Here is a 22,170-nt window from a genome sequence, read left to right as displayed (position 1 = left end):
TGCCATACTATGTAACAAAAATGCTTACATACATTCAAGTAGCTTTGACCTGCCATAGTCTGTTGAGCCGACCAAGAAATCTTGCTGCCAGGGGCAGCTGGATACCTCAGTGGATTGAGATCCAGGCCTAAAGACAGGAGGACCTGTATTCAAATCTGGCCTCAGACACTTCACAGCTATGTTACCCTGGGCGCTTAACCCCCATTGCCTAGTCCTTACTGCTCTTCTGCCTTGGAACCAATATATAGTATTGATTCTAAGATGGAAGGTAAGGGTTTTAAAAAAAAAAAGAAAAAGAAAGAAAAGAAAACTGGCTGCCATGACTACTCTCCTCCTCCCAACTCCCAACCTCTTTTGAAGTCAGAGGGAAGGAAGAGGTGGACAAGGCAGAGAGAGACAAAATAACAGAGGGAAGAATCAATAATATCCTACCATCTTCTAAGAGTAGTAAAACCTTGAGGTAAATATCAAGTTCTACTTAATATTCTTCATGGTATAATTTTGTCTACATGCCATTTTCACCATGTGCTTCTTTTTTTTTTTAAACCCTTACCTTCCATCTTAGAATTTAGTACTGTGTATTAGTTCTAGAGCAGAAATGTGATATGGGCTAGGTAATGGTGATTAAATTAATTGCCAGGAAGCCAGAAGTGTCTGAGATCAGATTTTCACCTAGGACTTCCAGTCGTTAGGCCTGGCTTTCAATCCACCTATCCACCTAGCTGCCCCTTCACCATATGTTTTTAAAAAACCAATTTGAAACAAAAGACATAAATGATATATTCAATGATATTCAACAGTATTGAGAAATTTCACAATGGATTATATATTGTCTCTTAGGTTTATAAATGGAATCACATAACCTTTATTTTTTTATGTATAAAAATTCTTAAAATTATTTATCACCTTTAAAACAATCCCCAAGCACTGATGATGAAAAATGCCATTCATCCCTAGAGAAAGAACTGATGAAGTCTGAATGCAAACTGAGATATGTTTATTTAATTTTCTTTCTTCATTTTTTTTGTTTGTTTGAATTCTCTTCCACAAAATGACTAATATAGAAAATGTTTTATATTATTGATCACGTAAAATCTATATTAGATTGTTTACTGCCTTGGGGAGGGAGGAGAGAGGAGTAGAATTTGATACAAACTTTAAAAAAAGGTTGGGGTTTTTTCATGTAATTGAGGAAAAAATTAAAATGTTTTTAAAACAACACCTATTTCACCTTTTCTCCAAAGCATACCCTGTAAGAGGGAGAACGTTTCACCAGATTACCCACTCACTCTTTTGGAAGGACTAACAACTATAAGTCATTTCTGCCTCTTGGAACAACAACCCAATCAAACAAAAATGGTAATTATTTTCTCTCAGTTCAAGAGCCAGTTTGCGATACTTTGTCTTTTCTCCATTGGGTTATGTCTTGCTTCAAAAAAGCAGTAGTATTTGCATTTTTTCTTTAAACCTATGATTTACATTTGTACTTTTATGATACAGTGCCTGACACATAGTAGGCACTTAATAGTGATTAATTATATCTATTGAAGTTGTTTGTTCTCCTATCATTGGAGATGACTAAACAAAAGCTATTTGACTGTTGCTATATATATAAACCTAGTAATATTATGTTATTATATTTTATTATGTACATAATAAAATATTATATATAGTATATATAATAAAATATAAAATATATTTTTATTAATTTGAAAAATTTGNATGTGCACAAATCCAGAACTACTCATGGCTCAAACTTATATAGAGCCTTTCGGCAAAGCTGCCATGGCACTGATAGGCACCTGAAGGGGTGACGCAATGGTGTGTTGTGAGCCATTGGAATGATAAGGTTGGGGAGAGGGAACTGGCTAGGAGGCTTAATTTTAACGATGCCACAGTGAGTAAGAAGAAGGGGGATTCTGGCTAGTTAAACCTTAGCATATATAATCATGATCTGCTTTGGGGGCTGGAGCTAAAACAGTCAAACTGATTATTAAGTGTCTTCATTACACATGGGGCTAGGGGTAAAAGAGGGAAAAAAACTTTCCCTGACTCAAAGAACTTAATCTACTGAGAAGGGGCTCTGGGGTGAGGGTATAAGGGTGATATTTAATATATATATATATATATATATATATATATATATACATATATATATATGTGTGTGTGTGTGTACATACACATACACATACACACACACATGATTTTTTCTTCTTATAGTCAACTTCTATAAGTGATCCTATCAACTTGAGAAATGCCAAGAATGCTATTTTGGAAGAGTTGCCTCGAATTGTTAACACCATGTCACTTCTATGGAGTGTCATTAGAAAAGAAGAAACCCAAAAAAGACAAGCTGATTTCTTTGGATCTTCTAAAGGATCATCTCTAGTTTACTTTAAAGCTACCAAAGTAAGAAACATTTCCAAATGTTGGTGCTCTTCTTTCTTCTCTCTATTGCTTTTCTGTATATCCCCTTCCTTTAAAAAAAATAATAATTGAAAGTCCTGAATTAGAATGTAGCCAGTAAATGAGATTTATCCTCCCCATTTATGTAGTGAATCTTCATTAGCCTAATACAGTGGTTCCCAAACTTTTTTGGCCTACCTCCCCCTTTCCAGAAAAAATGTTTCTTAGACCCCTGGAGATTAATTTTTTTTAATTTTAATAGCAATTAATAGGAAAGATAAATGCACTTGTGGCTATCACTACCTCCCTGGATCACTGCAGGACTCACCAGGGGGCAGTGGCACCCACTTTGGGAATCACTGGCCTAATAGAACAATTTGAGAGGACAGGAAATGATGGGCTCCCCAATTACTCCTCCGACTTCCCCCATTCTTATCTTTAAAACCTAATCCAGGCTGAAATCACGGCCAAAGAAAAAACAGCTCCTGACCTCATTATTGCTTTGAGAAGTCATATAGAGTTGGGAAAGTAGAAGAGCAGACAGAAGCAATTGTCAAAAAATGGGGTCAAGTCTATGAGAGTGAGTGATGCTGTTGATACCAGCAGATTGCTGAACCCAACCCTAACCTATAGACAATATGGAACTCTGGGTACCCTTTTCTCCCTGAAGCTTCTCTGTGGGAAGCCCGAAACCTTTCCTTCTAACTACAAAAATGTCTGCTAAACTTTCTTTTAAACATTTACTTTTCTTTATAAACATTATTTAAACACCGGCCTTTGCTAGGCTGGATGTTGTTGAGTCATTTTTTTCAGGAACATTCAACTCTTTGTGATCCTTTTTGGAGTTTTCTCAGAGTGGTTTGCCATTTCCTTCTCCAGCTCATTTTCCAGATGAGGAAACTAAGGCAGTCAGGGTTAAGTGACTTGCCTAAGGGTCACACTGCTAGTAAGTGTCTGAAGCCAAATTCAGACTCACAAAGATGAGTCTTCCTGACTCCAGACCCAGCACTCTATCCCCTGAACTACCTAGCAGGGCAGATGTACTTATTAGAATTGAACTTGGTATCCTGCACAAATTACTTAATTCCTGAGGGCAGCTGGGTGGCTCAGTGGATTAAGAGCCAGGCCTAGAAAAGTTAACTTCTCTAGTTCCTCAACCTGGGGAAGTCCTAGATTCAAATCTGGCCTCAGACACTTCCTAGCTGTGTGACCCTGGGCAAGTCACTTGACCCCCATTGCCTAGCCCTTTCCACTCTTCTACCTCAGAACCAATGGTATGAATTATGATGGAAAGAAAGGATGGGAGGGAGGGAGGTGCTTGGCAGGAGGTAGTTGAGTGCAGTCTTCTCCAGAGAAGTGAGAGATAATAGTAGAGTGACAGTAGGAGTGGCTGGACAACCTGCTCACTACCCCAACCTTATGCATTGCTTAGCTCGATTTCTTGGTATAAACCCTCCTCTGCTCTGGGAATTTGTATGAAACAATCTCTCTCTCTCCCCAACCCAGTCATTATTGCTCTGACAGAACACCTCCAGGTTATTTCTTTTTCTTATATACATTGCATCCCCTCAGCTCTTGACTTTGGACAGCATTAACTTTTAAATGTGCCTGCCACTCTCTTCTGCCCCCCCATCCCCTAAAAGAGCATGTTTCATCATTGTTACTCTGTCTCATTATTCTCTTTTTAGTTTGCCTAGAAAATGTATTCACTTCATTCAGAGATCATTTGGCTCATTGCGTTTTTTATAGTTATTTTTGCACTTCACTGTTAGCCCTTTTCTGTGATTAGGTTCTGGCTTTCAAGAACCTTAGAAACCCTAAAGAGAAAAAATCTTACCAAAAGATATTCAGTAAGCAGGCTCCGTTAATGTAATTGTACCATTTATTCTGAGTTTTTCAGTATAAGATGTTGAGTTACTTTTAAATAAGTCCATTTGAATAAATTTTAGCATCTCTACCATGGTTTTGTCAACATACTCTAGACCAGCATTGGCAAAATACAATGATTCTGGTTGTAATGAATTTCTGGGACAAGATGGATACCACTTTGAGTGACAAGACTGGCAGTTGAAGACATTGGAATGTACCCAGGTGCCATGAGCCAGGGCAAAAGTCAGTTGGAGCCAACCCTGTAAATACCCACCAGGCACACAGCACAAGGGGGCTCAGTCTGGAGCAGAACTTGGGAGGTGGGAGGTCGAGGGAGGGTAGGCCTGTACCTGCAACCCAAATGACTTACTGAGAGAGCTAGAGAGCAATTGCAACCATCATTAATAGAGCTGAGAGAGAACAGTGACACTGTCATTACAAGAAGATCATCAGTAGCCTTCCCTAATCTATGGCTTGGCTCCAGCCAAGTCAGGCCAGAGTTAGGGAGAGAGTGAAGAACCTCCAGTCTCTACCTGATCTAGCAATCTCCATAGTTTGATCATTAACTTAGATTTAGCAATAAGGTTCCCCAAATCCTTCATCCTTTCCCTTGTTCCTAACCCCATTAACTAGAATTAAATATAGTGTTTTGTTACATGTACCTTTCCCGAGTGGTGAATATATCCATAGCCCTTGGGAAGGGGAGTCACTCACACAGTCAGATCCAACAGCATTATCCAGTCAGCGCACCAATAGCCCTTATCAATAATCATTCCAACCGCAGGTTGAGGAACTAGAGAAGTTAACTACACATAGGGCTTCTCAGTGGTTCCCTGCCTGGGCAACTGTTAAAAGGGGACAGCTGACAGGCTCAGTCCAGCAGAGCCTGTCAGGTGGGGAGAGGCATAGCTTTTGCCAGCAGCACCTACACAGAGGCCTGCGGGTGAGAGTGTGCTCTTTCTCCCACCAAATCCAATCCATACCTTCCAGGTCCTCATATCCCCTTATAACATCCCTCACCTATCCCGGGAGTTGTGTTCCAGATACCCCAGCAATAGGTGAAAATGTGCAGGGCAGACAGACCAATGCTACAGTTACTGAACCAATCAGTGCCCACGTTACAGAACACAGTGCTGTGGTTGGTTGCCTTTCATTCCAACAGCCAATAGTGTGCTGGACTGTATTTCCATTGTGTACAGTATGGTGTTCTTCCACAAAATCCCACCATATAGCAAAAACTCCACATTACAGAATTAGATAGAGGTATTTTTTTAAACCTGCGATAGTGAAGCCGAGATGAGTGAACCGTGATATAGTGAGGGACGACTGTATTGTGCATGGGGTGGGGGTGCGGAAGCTGCTCCATTCCCCACTCTGTCCAGCCACCCAAAATGAGCACTTACCCCCTGGGCACTCTAGGGTAATGGGAGGCCCTCACAGGCAGCTCAAAGTTGCAGTTTGGCCATGTGAATTCAAAAAAGTTCACCAACACTGCAATAAACTCTAGAATTTCCTGGAGTGTGGCCCAAATTATCCTCATTCCACATTACTGGAAGTCAAAGATGCAGCTGCAATAATACTGTATATTACTACATTTGAGATAAATAAGACTGAAGTTATCACAAAAAATATAACCAAGTTGTATAATATACAGTCCTACAGAAAACCTTCAGAAAAACTGGAATCAAGGTACTTGGGTTCACATAGATCTCTCTCAAGTGGGCTTACACATAATTTCTTCCTAGTTTTCCTAGTTGTGTCTAGTAAATTGAAAGTAGAGGGGCAGCTGGGTGGCTCCATGGATTGAGAGCCAGTCTTAGAGATAGGAAGTCCTAAGTTCAAATCTGGCCTCAGATACTTCCTAGCTATGTGACCCTGGGCAAGTCACTTAACCCCCATTGCCTTAAAAAAAAAAAAAAAAAAAAAAAAGTAGACCTGTTGAGATGAAAGAGGTAAGGGAAAAAAAATTGACCTTTTCTCTCTTATAGTTGCCCCTCTGCTTGATTCCGAGGCTAGTAACAGATGTTCATAGAATCTTGTACAAATAGTTCATTTTCAAACTAGAGAGGAGGCTAAGCTAGGTTTCTCAATAATTTAAGAGTCGAAATCTCACCATGGTAGAGAAATTTGAAAGGTTTTCACAAGATAATATTTTAGCATGATTCTTACTATGTAATAATGTTCTTATTTTCTAGACTATAAGACAAAAAATTTTAGATTTCTTGAATCCCCTGGGAATTCAGCTTGGGGTCCAATTAATAGCAGCAGTGGCAGCAGTATGGAGCAGAAAGAAAGTCAAGCATCATAGTAAGGTAAAATTAAACAACTCACGAAAGAGGAAATATCAAAATCTGTCTGAAAATGTACTGTATAACAGAACTTGTGATAGTAGCCCTTCTCTTACCAATCATGAAGTTAACTGTATGTGAAAATGTTGTGGGAGAGCTTTGAAGTAAAACCTAGTATCTAGACAGGAGCTGTCAAGAATGACAGACTCGAAAAGTTAGCTTAAAAATAAAAAAGATTTATTCATTTGAATGTAAGTGAAATGGTTAAGTCAAATAAAATGGCCAAGGGAGACAGTGTGTGTGCAGGTGGAGCACTGCCTCCCAGAAGAGATGGGACCTGAGGAGTAAGTAGATTCGGAGAGACCATTCTCTAGAGAGGGAGTCTAAGGGATTGGGAAATGAGGGTTTGAGAAGAGTCCTTGACAGAATCTGGAAGACACAGATCTTTCAGTAAGCAGTTTCAGGGAGTCATTTCTGCCTTCAGACCAGCTTTGAATTAAAGGCTTGGTTCAGCCTGGAAAGAGAGGAGGCAATCAGCTGTCACCATTAGGAGAGAGCTGTTAGAATGCAGAGAAAATAATGGTTTTGACCACCAAAGAACCGCATACCTCCTAAAGAGGAGTCTGCAAACTTGGTTTTAAATATGTATACACTTCAATAACCATATTTTAATATACAATCAGTTTCCTTTTTAGTACTCTGCATTTTATTTTATGTATTTCAAAACATTTTCTGAGATGGGGTCTGTAGGTTTCACCAGACTGCCAAGGAAGTCCATAACATAAAAAAAGAACCCTTGCTCAAAAAGCTTAGAACAATTGCTGAAGGAACAGAGATTCCCTGTAAGAAGAAACTGGCCATAAACTAGCCACCCACATCCATTTGCTTCTAGCACACCAATCAAGATACAGAAAAATTGGCCACAAGTGGAAGATTTTCCAGTTCTGTGCAGCGAGCGCCATTCAGTCCTCCAGAAAAGACAAGCAGTCATTGTATCATAGTCTGGGAGCCAGAGGACCATCACTGAGGCCAGAAGGAAAACTGCCTTTCTTGTCTAGGGAGCTATAAGTGGATTTTATTAACATATTGTTTCTTTAATTTCATATGGATGAGAAGTTTTTCTTTTTTTTTTTTTCCCTTTCACTCCTTTCTTCTTTACTTGATTATATTTTGATACATCTTGGGTTTTGTTATAGATTGTCCCTGTGGCGAGTTCCTCTCAGCTAACTCTTGTGGATTTGATTTCATCACTTAATACATTGAAAACTGATACAATACTGTACCTAGTGAAAGAAGTTGTCAAGAAACCATCACAAATCAAAGGAGAAGAGGTAGATAATGCATATAATACTAATATATTTATTATTTCTGGAAACTTGTGTTTTTAAGTTGTCCCTAGCATAGAGCTTTCATTTACAATGAAACTTGAACAAGTTAGTTATCCTGCATTTTTTTTTAACCCTTATCTTTTGTCTTAGAATCAGTACTAAGTATCTGAAGGACAGCTAGGTGGCTCAGCAGATTGAAAGCCATTAGGAGTCTCAGGTGGTCCTGGGTTCAAATGTGACCTTAGATACTTCCTAGCTGTGTGACCCTGGGTTAGCCTTTCACCTTTTGCCTAGCCCTTACCATTCTTCTACCTTGGAATCAATACAGTATTGATTCTAAGACAGAAGGTAAGGGTATCTGTTCCAAGGCAGAAGAGCAATAAGGGCTAGGCAACTGGAGTTAAGTGACTTCCCCAGGGTCACTTGGGTAAGAACTGTCTGAAGCCATATTTGAACCCAGGCCTGGCTCTCTACCTCTCCTGCATGTTTTTTTAATCTTCAAACTAGAAATGTCTTTTGTCTGCATTGCATGTCTTTTTGGAACTGTGTATGAAAGGTATTTAATGTAAATAGCGTTTTCATTATTCAATCAAGGTGCTGAAATTCCTAAATGTTACAATGCAGTGAAAATATTTCATTGCTGATCTTTTTACCTTTTATATATTCCTACTTGTTCTTTTTTTCCGTAGCCTGTTTCTTTCCTTGGATAAATTTGTCTTTTGTTTATAGATTTCATAATTTCCAATCAATGTGATGAGGACACAAAATTTTCATTCTGTTGTCACAACCAGATCTCAAATCTTTTGTTTAACACTTTTTCCTAAAGGCTTTTAATTAAGCTAAAATTTGCATAAATTATGTAGATGTTGTGAAAACACAATACAGAATACCTAATTAGGTGTGTGTGCTGTCTTCCATATTAAAAACTAATTTTCACAAAAACATAAATCTATTTCAATTCTGAAATAATCTCAGCCAGTACTTGAAAGAATTTCATTGTTCACTGAAACTTGATTTACTCCTGAAAGCACAATTTATTCTTTGCCACACTTTTTAGAGCTGGCAACCATTTCTTCCTGTTCCCAGGACAATTCAGACAATAGGAGTCTGCATTTCTCTTGTTCCACACTGCTATTAGCCCCAGGCCCCGCATGGGAGGTCCTGGGTTCAAATTTGGCTACCTACTCTTCCTAGCTGTGTGACCCTGAACAAGTCACTTAACCCCCATTGCCTAACCCTTGTCTCATTTCTGCTTTGGAACCAATACTCAGAACTGATTTCAAGATGGAAGGTATGGATTTAAAAACATTTTTTAAAATAATAATAATTCAATAAGACACTGTCTTTCCCCCTTTAGATCCCATAGATCTTTCCAGTTTTCACACTATTTATCCTTAATCCCAAGCTGCTTTTACCTGCTGTCTTCAGTTTGTCTTTGAAGCCATTGAATGCTACAAAGAATAATTCATAACATTTTATTTTTTCCCTAATTATGTGGAAAGAATAATTTTTAACATTAATTTTTTTTAAACCCTTACCTTTCATCTTAGAATCAATACTAAGAGTACTAAGGGCTAGGCAATGGGGGTTAAGTGACTTGCCCCAGGGTCACACAGCTAGGAAATGTCTAAGGCCAAATTTGAACCCAAGACCTCCCATCTCTAGGCCTGGTTCTCAATCCACTGAGCTATCCAGCTGCCCCTTAAACATTCATTTTAAAAATTTTGAGTTCTAAATTCTCTCCCTTCCCTCAGTAAGCAATTTGATATAGGATGTACATGTGTGCAATGATGTAAAACATATACAAAAATAATTCATGAAAAACTGTGCTTGAATAGATTCCCCAGTACAAATGCATATCACCAATCTTCCAACCACTCTCTCCTCCATAGAAATCTTTTTATTCCCCTCCAGCCTTCTTCCTCCTTCTCCACAACAGGTATTCCAAACCTCCTCAGTCCTAAGTTCCCTGCTTTGTCCCTCCCTTCTGCTTCCAGAAAATGACCTGTTAACTGGAAAAAACACAGAACTATTAAATAGTCAGAAAAATCACTCCTTAATTAAGGAAAGGAGTTTAGTGCTAAAATTTAGGCCTCCTTGCAGAGCTGAGCACTATTAAACCATGCAGAGAGCCCTGAGGGGCAGCTCTGGTCACCAGCTCCTGGGAGTGACACCTTGCCAGATGATAGCTCCAAGGAACAAAAGAATATGGGGAACTTATATACCTTTTGGGAAACCTAGGGACCAGAAATGTGATTGATTGACCTTACATAGCTACAGGGAAATGGGAGTGTTTAAACTATACTGAGGGGATACAATCAATCTTGGGAAAGGAATCATAGCCAGGGGCTAGGTTCCTGCCTTGCAATGGATGCTAAAAGGATGGTCCAGGCCCAGGTGTTGGTCTTCTTGGGAACAGGCCTGATACCGTGGGGAAAACTTCTAAGATAAAAGGAAATTTAGCAAAAAATTTATCATTTACTTTAGGGTCCATGGTTCAGCCTGAGAATAGCAAAATCTGAAATTTCCCTTGGGGCAAACTCTCATGGGAACAGGGATGAACTTGGGGTCTCCAGCTTACAAGCTAACCCTAAAACTTGGGGTTCTCTTATATTCCATGCTGACTGACCTTTCCTACTTTTTATTGAGAATTTGCCTACTGGCCAGATTGAATACTGAGCAGAATATTACCAGAACAATGCAATCTTTGTGTGATGAAATGGAGTGTATATTGCAAAACAATAGTGACCTGGCTGCCAAAAGAGACTTACTTAAGGGCATAGCTCACTGGGTTTTTCAGCTTCCCTATGGCTGCTAAGTTAAAATGGAAAATCTTTAGACTCTTCACAGTTGTCCATGTGGAATCTAGAAGCCCCCAAACTTGTAGCCTAGTAAGATTTAAGAATCCCCAGTTTAGTTAGGTTAAAGGAGAAAAGCCCCAAGTTTGACCTTGTCACAGGAGTTTCTCCCTGAGGGGAGGTCTTGAGTATCTCTTTTGTCCCATTGGTTTCTCCCCTTAGGCTAAAGCCTGGCCCTGGGCTGGATTTTTCCCTTTGGTGTTCATAGTAAAGCATCAGCCCCTCACTGTTATTCCTATTTGGGAGTCCTCCTTTGTTACCATTGGAAAGTCAATCTACTATCCCTCTCATCCTCAGTCCCCAAGTTCCTCTAAAAAGGTGTTTAAGCTTCCCACTTTAATGGCTCTTTGGATTGATAACTCACAGCTCTGCCAGGAGGCCTAATTTTAGTGCTAAATTCCTTTTCTTAATTAAAGAGTGGTTTTTCTGACTATTTAATAATTTCTGTGTTTTTTCTAGTTGACACAGTCTAGATTTAACATACCTTTCCATCCTTTTTTGCTATAGATTCGTTGCATCTCTAGGCAGATGGCCAATTGGCTGTTAATCAACAGCCTCATTCCCATCTCACTGCTCCCTCCTAAATTGTTGGAATCCTTCTCTTCTTTGAGTTCTCAGCTCAGTTCCCCCTCACCTCCTCGGGGAAGCCTTGCCCCATTTCTCCCCTGCCTGCCTCAGCCAGCCAGTTATTAAGATTTTCTCTCACTCCCTCTCACCTTACATTATTTGGATGAGATGCCTAATCTCTTTTTTAGACTTTTTTAGAGAGTGTTTTGTTGGTCTTTTCCTGCCTGCCCTGGGCCTGCCGAGTAGTTGGCCCTGAGCCAAGGCACTGGAGTTCAGGTGTGAGAGTGGAGCCAAATGAAGCACTCACCGTGTTTACCAAAGGAGGAGGCTTCCTCTGCCTAACCCAGCAAGAATGTGCCTCCCGGAGACATGCCCCCAGGGGCAGGGAGGTGGCAGGTCCAGTGACTTGTGTGTTCTGGAGCAACCCACCAGCCCCACTACCTCTAGGCCAGTCAGGTCATTGGGGGAAGGAAGAGGTGTTCTTCAGGAAGCTGCCTCCAGAAACCATGGCATCGATGCTTAATATAGGTTTAATGAGTTCAGTTATAAAATGATAAAGTGTGATTCTTCTCATTTAATAAAACATATGGATGTTGTATTCCTTGTATTTGAAAGTGCCTTCTCTATTTTCTGCTGAATTACAGTAATGTTTTGTGTTAATTTTCAGAAATCATCTCTAGTGGATATCCCAGTGTTGCATTTCAGCTACACTTACCTTCAAAGGTAATTGAGTTTTTAGTATACTAATTTCCTTGGTCAAGTATTCCCAAATCACAAATTCTATTATGCTAACATCTAGTGGCAAATATAAATTTTTCCCCTAATTTAGAGTCTTGGCTTGGAGATTATTCAAATGATATTGCCATTGCTTCTCCAAGCATGGACAAGGCAGACAATTTCACTTTCCCTTATTAGAGAATTAAGCTGCCATTTGTGTGACATATGCTAACACATAATCAGACAAAACTCAGTATAAAGCCTGGCCTAATGTAGTATTATTTTTTAAATTAATTAATTTATTACCAATTACATGTGATAACAAATTTCAGTATAAGTTTTCCAACATTATATGATCCAAATCATCTCCCTTCTTCCTTCCCTCCCCACTCCCAGATCTGCAGAGCAATTCAGTCTGGGTTATGCATGCTTTATCACACAAAACATATTTCCACGTTGGTCATTTTTGTAAGTGACTAATCTTATAAAACCAAAAACCCCAAAATATAAACCTAAATAAACAAGTGAAAAATTGTATGCTTTCATCTGCATTCCTGCTCCAGCAGTTCTTTCTCTGGAGATAGATAGCATTCTTTGTAGTGTTCTTTTAAAAGAGACACAGGCTCCAGTGGCTGAAAGGTACTTTATAAGTAATTTATCCCAAACCCTTTATTTTTTTAAACCCTTACCTACTGCCTTAGAATCAATACTGTGTATTGATTTCTAGGCAGAAAAATGGTGAGGGCTAGGCAATAGCGGTTAAGTGACTTGCCCAGGATCACACAGCTAGGAAGTGTCTGAGACCAGATCTGAACCCAGGACCTCCCGTCTCTGGGCCTGGCTCTCAATCCACTGAGCCATCTAGCTGCCCCCAATAAATATTTTTTATTTCATTTTATTTTTATTTATGTATTTATCTTTATTATATATATGTATATATATATATATATTTTTTTTTTAAAGAGCTCATTATTCAGTCCCTCCTTCAAACATCCCACAATATCTTTAATTGGTGATAGCTAATTAAGAGGTGGCCCATCAGTATATCTACATCTCCGCATTCCCACAGGTGGACAAGTCATATGGGCCAGAAAAGGACTCTTCTTCCCTTTATCTATTAACAAAATTCTGTTAAAGAAAAAAAAAAAAGAATATAAAGACATTCCTTGGGATTCCCAAGGACAAAGAAAATAAAAAAGCAGCAAACTAGATAGTATCTCTGACCCAGATCCCAGACAAAGTATGTAAATAGAATTAGCTCGATCCCATTAATAGTCAAAAATCTACCCATCCTAGGCGTAGAAATGATGTAATCCTAACCATATATAATAATTGTCCCTAAAATGCAGGAATTAATCCGGTATATGAAAAATGAATTCTCATATAACTGATTTCTATTCTCTCAAGTCCAACACTCTTTCCATCTTGTATCATAGCTATTTGTATACACGTCTTTTCCCCACGTAAGTTTCTTGAGAATTAAGTTTTATCCTTAGGACCTAGTACAGAAAGTGAAATATATACTGATGCTATCACACATTTCTCTGGGCTGGTTACCATTAGTGTCTGATTTACATATCTTAGAGCCTGATTCCTTATACTTAGTCTTCCTGCCAGATGTCTCTTCCAACTCCAATGTATCAATCCTCCACTCAGCTGGCAAATTGATTTTTCTAAAGTACAAATCTATGTCCCCCTACCCTCTCCTATTCAATAAACTCCAGTGACTTCCAGTTACTTTCTCCAGGATCAAATACAAAATCCTGTTTGGCTTTTTGTCTTGTTTTTATCACAGGGATTTTTATTAACAGACCATTAGAAAAATAATCATGGTAGAGACCTTAATAAACCTTTTCATCTAGTCTTCAATTACTAGTATTTCCACTTTCCACAAAATATGTTGTGGTCTTTTTCTTCTTTCCATCCCATGAAGATGATAATTAGAAAGACCACAGGAAGTTGTTAGCAGTTTTCAAGTTTTGCAAATGGTATAGCTCTCATGGATCACATGTTCTGTATAGACAATTCTTTATTTACCAAAAGATTTTGCAATAAGGGCATTATCAGTCAAGGCAATTTCTCTTTTTTCTGATCTTGCCATAATCACATTTATAAATCAAGTCATTTCTGATTTTTGACTTAAGAGCTAAGTAACTCCCTGCAATGTTTGTTATCACAATCTTCAGTACATTAACTGAAGCCTTGTTGGGCTTAACAAAAGCTTTGGGAAAGAAAGAGAAACTTTAATACTGTACAGACCCAAAGGTCCGTAACTTCTAATTCTGATCACAAAAGTTTATTTGTATTCATCAGGTACATAGTAGTTTCCAGCTTTTTGTACCATTCTAACCAGTCAGGTTTCGCTTCTAGATATCTGTCTGTATTCCTTATGGTGATCTTTAATTGTTTCATAGATCATCTTTTTCTATATCTAACAAAGGTGTTTTTTTTTTTATAGCTGCCTTCTTTAGGCATTTGACCTTTAGTATTACAAAGGCTTTATACATTTTCAGAAGGGATTCTGTAACAGATGATGTAACAGCTTCCTTTTTCCTACACCTGCTGTGATTATATCTGGAAAAAAGAGGACTTGTTTGGCTTTTAAAGTTCTTTATAGATTACTTTATTACAAATATGAATAATAGGTGAAATAGGTTTTGAGCCATAAGACATGTATAAACCAGTGGAATTGCTTGTTAGCTGGGGGAGAGAGAGCATGTAAATCATGTAACCATGGAAAAATATTCTAAAAAAAAAATCAAAATGTGGGAAAAAAAAACAAAATAAAATCCTTTATAATTTGGTCCCTTCCTACCTCTCTAGTATTTTGGATAAGAACCTTATAAGCTTTTCATAATGACAAGGAAATGAACATCTGTGACAGAACTAGAACTTTAGATTCGGGAGGAATTCATCAAACATCAAATACAAACTCTTCATTTTAAAAGGACCAATTTGTGCTAGGTAATGAGTTAGTCAGAGGCTAAGTGGGGTTCTTGTGTTTTTGTTCCATGTGTACTATATTCTAGTTCCTGCACATATTGTATTATAAAGCAAAAGACAAGCAGATAAATCAGACGCTCTTTTCACTTCTCCTTTTCGTTTAATCGTGTGATTGCTAGCCATGTTCTGTCCAGTGTTAAGCTAGTAAATGAGAGACACATTTTTTTACTCAATATAGTCTGTCTAGATTCTAGCAAAGACTTTGGTAAAGGATGCCATACATCAGGTATCTCGTATTGTATAGAAGATTGAGCATTATAAACTAGACTTTAATACAGTTAAATGGATCAGAACTGGTTGTATGGCTCAACTCAGAGTTGTCATTATTGTCAATGTCAGCTTATCAGGAGATCCTCAGGAATTTGTGCTTGGTTCTCAGCTTTTAACTATTTTTATCCAAGTCTCTGATAAAGGAATAGGTTACATGCTCATCAGATTTGCAGTCGACATAAAGATGGGAGGGATTGTCAGCACAGTTTGACAGTGTCAGAATCCAAAAGGATCTTGCCCAGGGTTAAATTTACTAAGATGAAGTTCTGTTGGGATAAATGTAAATTTTTACATTGGATAGGAAAAAAAATAAACTGAATAAGGTGGAAAAGGCAACAGTTCCTTTGAAAAAGATCTGAATGCCTTAGTGAACTTACTCAGTATACTCAGTAGTATGATGAGGCAGCCAAAAAGCTAATGTTATCTATGGCTATTTTAAGAGAAATATGAGTTTCAGGAATAGAGAAATGATAATCCTACTATTCTTTCAGTTCTGAGCATTGTGATTTAGGGACTTTGATAAACTGAAGAATGTCTAGAGAAGAGTAACTCTAGGAGGAACTTGAATTTATGTCATATGAGAACTTGTTGAAGAAACTGGACAAGTTAACCTGGAGATGAAAAAACTCAGGGAGAACAAATTAATTGTCTTTAAATATTTAAAATGCTGTTATACAATGCATACTCTTTGAGCTAGTAATATCACTACTAGGTCTATATCCCAAAGATATTTTTTAAGAGGGAAAAAGACCTACTTGTGCAAAAATATTTATAGCTGTCCTTTTTTTGTGGTGGCAAAGAATTGGAAATTGAGGGTAGGTCCATCAACTGGGGAATGGCTGGATAAATTGTGGTACATGTTGGGGATGGAATACTATTGTGCTGTAAGGAACGATGAACAGGATGATTTCAGAAAGAACTGGAAAGACCTACATGAACTGATGCAGAATGAAATAAACAGAACCAGGAGACCATTATACACAGTAACAGCAATATTGTGGAATGGTCAAATGTGATAGACTTAGCTACTCTCAGCAATGTGGTGATCCAGAACAATTCTGAGGGACTTATGGCAAAGAATGCTCTCTACCTCCAGAGAAAGAACTGTTGGAGTAGGAATGCATATCAAAAGCATGCAATTTTTTACTTTACTTGGATTTTTGTTTTGGAGTTATGATTTTATATGACTGTTATCTTACAAAACTGATTAACATGGAAATATGTTTTGCATGATAATACGTGTATAATCCAGATTGAAATTCTTGCCAACCCCAGGAAGGGGGAGGGAAGGGAAGGAAGGAAGACAATTTGGATCATATAACTTCAGAAAACTTATATGGAAATTTGTTATTTTGTATAATTGGTAAAATAAAACATCTTTATAATAAAAAATAAAGTGCTGTTATGTGGAAGGAGTACTAGGAGCAGTAAAAAAGAAATTATAGAGAATCCAATTTAGTCTTGATGGTGGTTCCCTTTCCGTAATTTTAAATAGAGATTGGAAGACCATTTATCAAATAGTGGGGATTCTTTTGGTGTATCTGAGGTCCTTTTTAAATCTCAAATTCTGTGATTCTGTTAAATCTTGATTTTTTTTTTTCAAACAGGCTCCCTATCTCAGTTCTACAGGAAAACTTCCCTTCATTGTTAGGGGTATTAAAGGAATCTGTACAGTTGAATTTAGCACCACCTGGATACTTTCTGCTACTCAGGTATCAAATGAGGATATCTTAATTGTCATGGGATTTTTCACTGGGGGATATTTCATACCAGCAAAAATGTGTGTTGTATTATTGACTTGGAATAAATTGTTTTTCACTAGTATGCTCAATGATTTTGTGACAAGAACACCTAATCTGGAAAGCAAGAAGGATCAGAAAGACCTGCAGGTATGTGTATGAAAAACTTTAGCCAACTATTAACCTAGAAGCCCTTTGTGATCACGGTCATCTATTATGAAATATTTTAGATGGATTGATAATTCTGTCTTCCATCATATTAATTTTAGATTGTAGAAAAGGGAAAAGAGAATAAGCATTTATATAGCATCTACTGTGTACCATGCATTGCGTTAAGTACTTTTTACAGATATGATCACATTTGATCATCCAACAACTCTACATGGTAGTGGCTCTTATTATCCCCACTTTACAGTTCAACCGAGACAGACAGAAGTTAAATTAATTGCCCAGGGTCACAAAACTAGTAAACATCTAAGGCTGCGTTTGAGTTCACATCTTCCTGAGCCTATCCACTACACTACCAGATGCTTCTAATCAAATCAGAAAGATAAGAAATTATATGCCACCCATAATTTGCAGATAACATTTTCATTTATATTTATAGTTTTTCACCTCTGAAAGCTAACATAAACAAAAAAGGATTTTTCTCCAGAAACAAACATTTTGTTTTTGTTGAAATATTAAATTGAGCAATATAAATGTTAACTTTATATCATTCTATTAACATATCAAATATTGTTGATAACTTCATGGTCATAAATTCATATCGACAGTATCTTATTATTATATTATTAAGTACTTGTGATTCTTGAAAAATTGTGTTCCATCTTGACCATCTCACAGTTTTCTAATTATGATTTTCTTCTAAGCTATATTTTTGTTTGAAAACATGATTAAATTTTTAAATAATTAGTAGCTTCTTTCCATCTACACATTTATTCAATTTTCCTTCCTGTACTAAGTATAGAAAGTACATTACCAAAAAAAGAGCCAGAGTACCCAATAAAATTAATATCTTCAAGTATGTATCTCAGTTGCCAGAGTACTAGTATGACTAGTCTGATATACCTGGCTATTTTGGTACTCAAGTTTTTCCCAGTAAATTATTTTTCACTTATATTTCCACTAATTACTTTTCAGGACATCACCCAAAAAATTCTGGAAGCTGTGGGAAATATAGCTGGTTCTTCTCTGGAACAAACTAGCTGGCTAAGCAGAAACTTGGAAGTGAAGGCTCAACCTCAAATCTCTTTAGATGAATGTGATGCTGAAGAAGATTTACATGGTGAGTATATCAAGGAGCCACATGTCTATATTTTGCTATACAGATGAATAAAATGATTCTTCAATTATAAGCAAAACCTTAAGCAAAAGCATAGAATTTCCCCCAAGCTACACTAGAATTACTTAACAAAATGAGGCAAGAATTGAAAATGAAATGAGATCCCTTGAGCAAAGAAAGATGAGAGAAATACATTATTGTAGAACTTACAAAAACTTAATCAAGTAACAGGCTCCTTGGAAATTGGGTTGGAGCAGATAGAAGTTAATGACTCCATTCTACAAGAAGAAATACTAGAACAAAATCAAAGTCTAAAAACAAAGAGGAAGAAAAAGTAAGATATTTCTCATAAAAAACAACTGATATGAAAAAACAAGTCAAAATAAGGATAATCCAAGAATCATCAGACTAAAAAAAAAAATCATCAGACTACCTGAAAAATCTGATCATGAAAAATAAGCAGATACTATACTTTCAGAAATGATACATGAAAGAATCCACTGCTGAACTTTTTTTATTGATTAATTAATTAAGGAAAATTTTCCATGGTTACATGATTCATGTTCTTTCCCTCCCCTCTTCTCACTCCCCTCTCATAGCCAACTCACAATTCAACTGGGTTTTACATGTGTCATTGATCAAAACCTATTTCCATATTATTGATATTTACACTAGGGTGATCATTTAGTGTCTACATCCCCAATCATATCCCCATCAACCCATGTGATAAAGCAGTTGCTTTTCTTCTGTGTTTCAACTCCCACAGTTCTTTCTCTGGATGTGGATAGAGTTCTTTCTCATAAGTCCCTCAGAAATGTGCTGACCTCTTTTGAAAGAAACACCAACCTAAAAACTCTCAGGAATAGCATAGACAAAATGTAGGTACTATATATATATACACTGAAAATAGCTCAAAAGAAAGAGTACAAGCACCAAGGAGCCAGTCAGGATCAGACAAAACCTGACATCTACAATTTTAAAGAAGAGGGGACATAGAAATACCTTATTCCAACAAGGAGAAAATAAAAACTTACAAACAAGAATAATTTAACTGGCAAATTTAGTATAATCCTAAATGGAGATGGGGGTTGCAGAAGAAATGTACTTTTAATGATACAAGCTCTCCTAGTATTCCTGATAAAAAGGCCAATATTTATAGACACTTTGAAATGTGAACATAGTGAAAAGAAAATTTGAAAGGTTAAGTATATTTATTTACATTGGAAAAGACAATGATAAGGAATAATAAATTACCCATCCTTCCTCCCCTCCCCCCCCCTTAGTGTCCTTTGTTCCCTCCCTAAACTTCTTTTAACATCAGCAAATCAACAAAATCACTGCTTCATTCTTATTTTACTCCTTTGATTTTAAGATTCTGATAGGATACTTATATTATTACTTCCCTTGGGTAAAGAGGGGGTATTATAAGGGGAAGGGGGATGTAGCTGGAACAAGGTGAAGCCTGAATTGAAGTTCCCTCCTCCCTAATTGCCACCCCCTATCACTGTGAGACTAGATGGGGTCTCCTTGTAAAATTGAGGGATCTTGGAAGCATGTGCCACCTTTGAGGGGCTGAAGGAATGAAACCCCCTCACGGAGAAGTGAGTGATACCCCAATTCTGTGTTGATGCAAGTCAAGGTACATAGAAACTTCCCCTTCCTCACAGCTGGTGGTCAGACTAAGGGAGGAGATCAGCCTGACCAGGCTGTTGCACCACCTCCCAACCTAGTCTCCTCCTATGAAACTAACTCAGACCTGAACCATTGATATTTATTCTGGTCAATAAGGGTAAAGGAAATGAGGTAGGGTAGTTGTAGTGTTGGACCCAAATTTTAATAGCTGGCCCAGATTCAGTCGTTGAACAAGTCCCAATGTTGGACCCAAATTTTAATAGCTGGCCCAGATTCAGTAGAAATCACACTGACAATGCAATACACAAGAAGAGGCCCATTTATTTACTAGCAATAATGCTAGGATCAGTAGGCAGAGAGGCTTGCCTGACTGACCCTTTGGATTTCTTAGCCAAGGGTTTTTATAGGGTTTCTGGAGAAAAGGGTCTGGGAACATCCATGTTCAGACGTCATCAAGGGGGAATGTTAGGGCTAGGGGGTCAGAAAGCATCTGGAATCCATCCATCAAGGGGGTGTTAGGGTCAGGGGGTCAGGAAGCAGCTTGCCCAGGAGACTCAGGAAGCAGCTTACTGAACAGGCTAGAAATAGTTTAGTAGCCTGTCTGAATTTTAGGCCCAACATTAGGAAAGGGGGTAAAGGGATCTTTAAATCAGGTCCGTCGCTCTGGAGAGTCCCACCAAGTCTCAATCCCAAAAAAGAGCCAACATCTCCCTCAATCCAGAGTTTCTCCTGCCCAGCTAATAAATTGCCTACAATCTATATTGTTGATCGTTGATAGTCTAGGTGGGACACTAGGGCAAAGGCCCAAAGTAAGAGGGGTTCAGGGGACTGCTCCCCAAAGGAGTCTAGTAACCCTAAACACAGTTAAGCACTGCTAATGGTATAGGACAGTGATGGGCAAACTATAGCCTGCGGGTCAGATGGAGCCTCCAGAAATATTCTCTCCAGCTATGTGACATTATTCCTAATCTGACAAATACAATGAGTAGGATACAGTACAATGAAACTTTGAAAGAGTTGCCCTAGAAACAGACTGACAGATGAGCATTTCCTTTCCTTTGGCCCCCTCTTTAAAAAGTTTGCGCATCACTGGTATAGGAGAATGTCAGGAAGCCAAGATGTCACTGGAGCAGGTCTCCTATTCAGGTCTGGAAACCAAAAGTTCTCCTCAGGGGATCACAGAGCTTGGATCCACGTCCTTCTTCTCTGGCTCAAACCCCCAAAAGACCCCTGCTTACGATCTCCTCTCCCAGAAGTCTCTGCTCTTCCAATGGTCTCTTGGACTCTCCTTCACCCCAACATTCCGAGGTTCTTTTCAAAATGTCAGTGCCTCGTCTCATTCTTACATTTGACCCGCATTAGAATGTTCATCTTTATAAAATCCTGTCTTTTTGTTTACTTATATTGACTGTTATGTTTTTGTTGATTCTAGTGTTTGTATTTCAAAGGTTCTATTCAGCTTTGGTTTTTTCATCTGGAAGTCCTTTGTTTAATTAAGGATCCATTTTTTTTTCTCTGAAGGATTGATTATACTTAGTTTTTCCAGATAAATTATTCTTGTAAGCCTATGTCTTTTGCCTTTCTGAATTTTATATTCCATGCTCTACATACTCCTTTTAATAGGAGATACTAAATCTTATCTTGACTATCGTTTCTCAGTACTTAAATTCTGACTGCTTGCTTTATTTTTTTTTTTTTAATTTGACTTGGAAGCTCTGTATTTGGTCAGTGGTTTCCCCAGAAGTTTTTATTTGGGAATTTTATTTGGGAAATGATTAGTGGATTCTTTCCATTTTTTTACTTTGCCCAATGGGCAAGTTTTCATTTATAAAGTCTTGAAATATGATTTTCACCAAAACTCTCATTTGGCTAGCTATCCATGTATACCTTACCCATTTTATATATGTGAGGTTGATTTTCTAAATCAGGTAAAAGATAGTACATGTTACCCCTGTTTGATTTCATCTTATTAAATTTGAGTCAATGATCAGAACAAGGTGGTCAGTTCATTGTAGAGGATTTTAAGCATCCCTCTCAGTTTTGTATAATTTTACAAATCTGATAATTGCAGCATTTATGTCTTTATTCAAGTCATTGGATAATGAGGGTCAGACTCAAATCCCTGGGGAAATAAATTGCAGACTTGCTTCTAAAACAAAAAGATTTTTCAGGCTTTTTTTTTTTTTTGATCATGACTTTCAGATAGTC

General features: G+C 37.8%; 1 protein-coding gene across 1 annotated transcript in view; it reads left to right on the top strand.

Annotated features, from left to right (window-relative positions):
- Nucleotides 1–22,170, top strand: part of DOP1B (DOP1 leucine zipper like protein B) — a 136,964-nt gene that overhangs the window by 88,725 nt on the left and 26,069 nt on the right. Inside the window, exons 22-29 of the mRNA XM_044670271.1 lie at nt 1,245–1,359; nt 2,221–2,409; nt 6,471–6,587; nt 7,760–7,894; nt 11,984–12,039; nt 16,914–17,018; nt 17,129–17,195; nt 18,189–18,333. Of these exons, the coding sequence (XP_044526206.1) occupies nt 1,245–1,359; nt 2,221–2,409; nt 6,471–6,587; nt 7,760–7,894; nt 11,984–12,039; nt 16,914–17,018; nt 17,129–17,195; nt 18,189–18,333 (929 nt within the window). The remainder of the gene's footprint in view (nt 1–1,244; nt 1,360–2,220; nt 2,410–6,470; nt 6,588–7,759; nt 7,895–11,983; nt 12,040–16,913; nt 17,019–17,128; nt 17,196–18,188; nt 18,334–22,170) is intronic.

The sequence above is a fragment of the Gracilinanus agilis genome, chromosome 3 (assembly GCF_016433145.1).
Source record: "Gracilinanus agilis isolate LMUSP501 chromosome 3, AgileGrace, whole genome shotgun sequence".
Taxonomy (NCBI): Eukaryota; Metazoa; Chordata; class Mammalia; order Didelphimorphia; family Didelphidae; genus Gracilinanus; species Gracilinanus agilis.
Note: the sequence above shows the minus strand (reverse complement) of the source record. Positions and strands in the feature narration are given on the sequence as shown.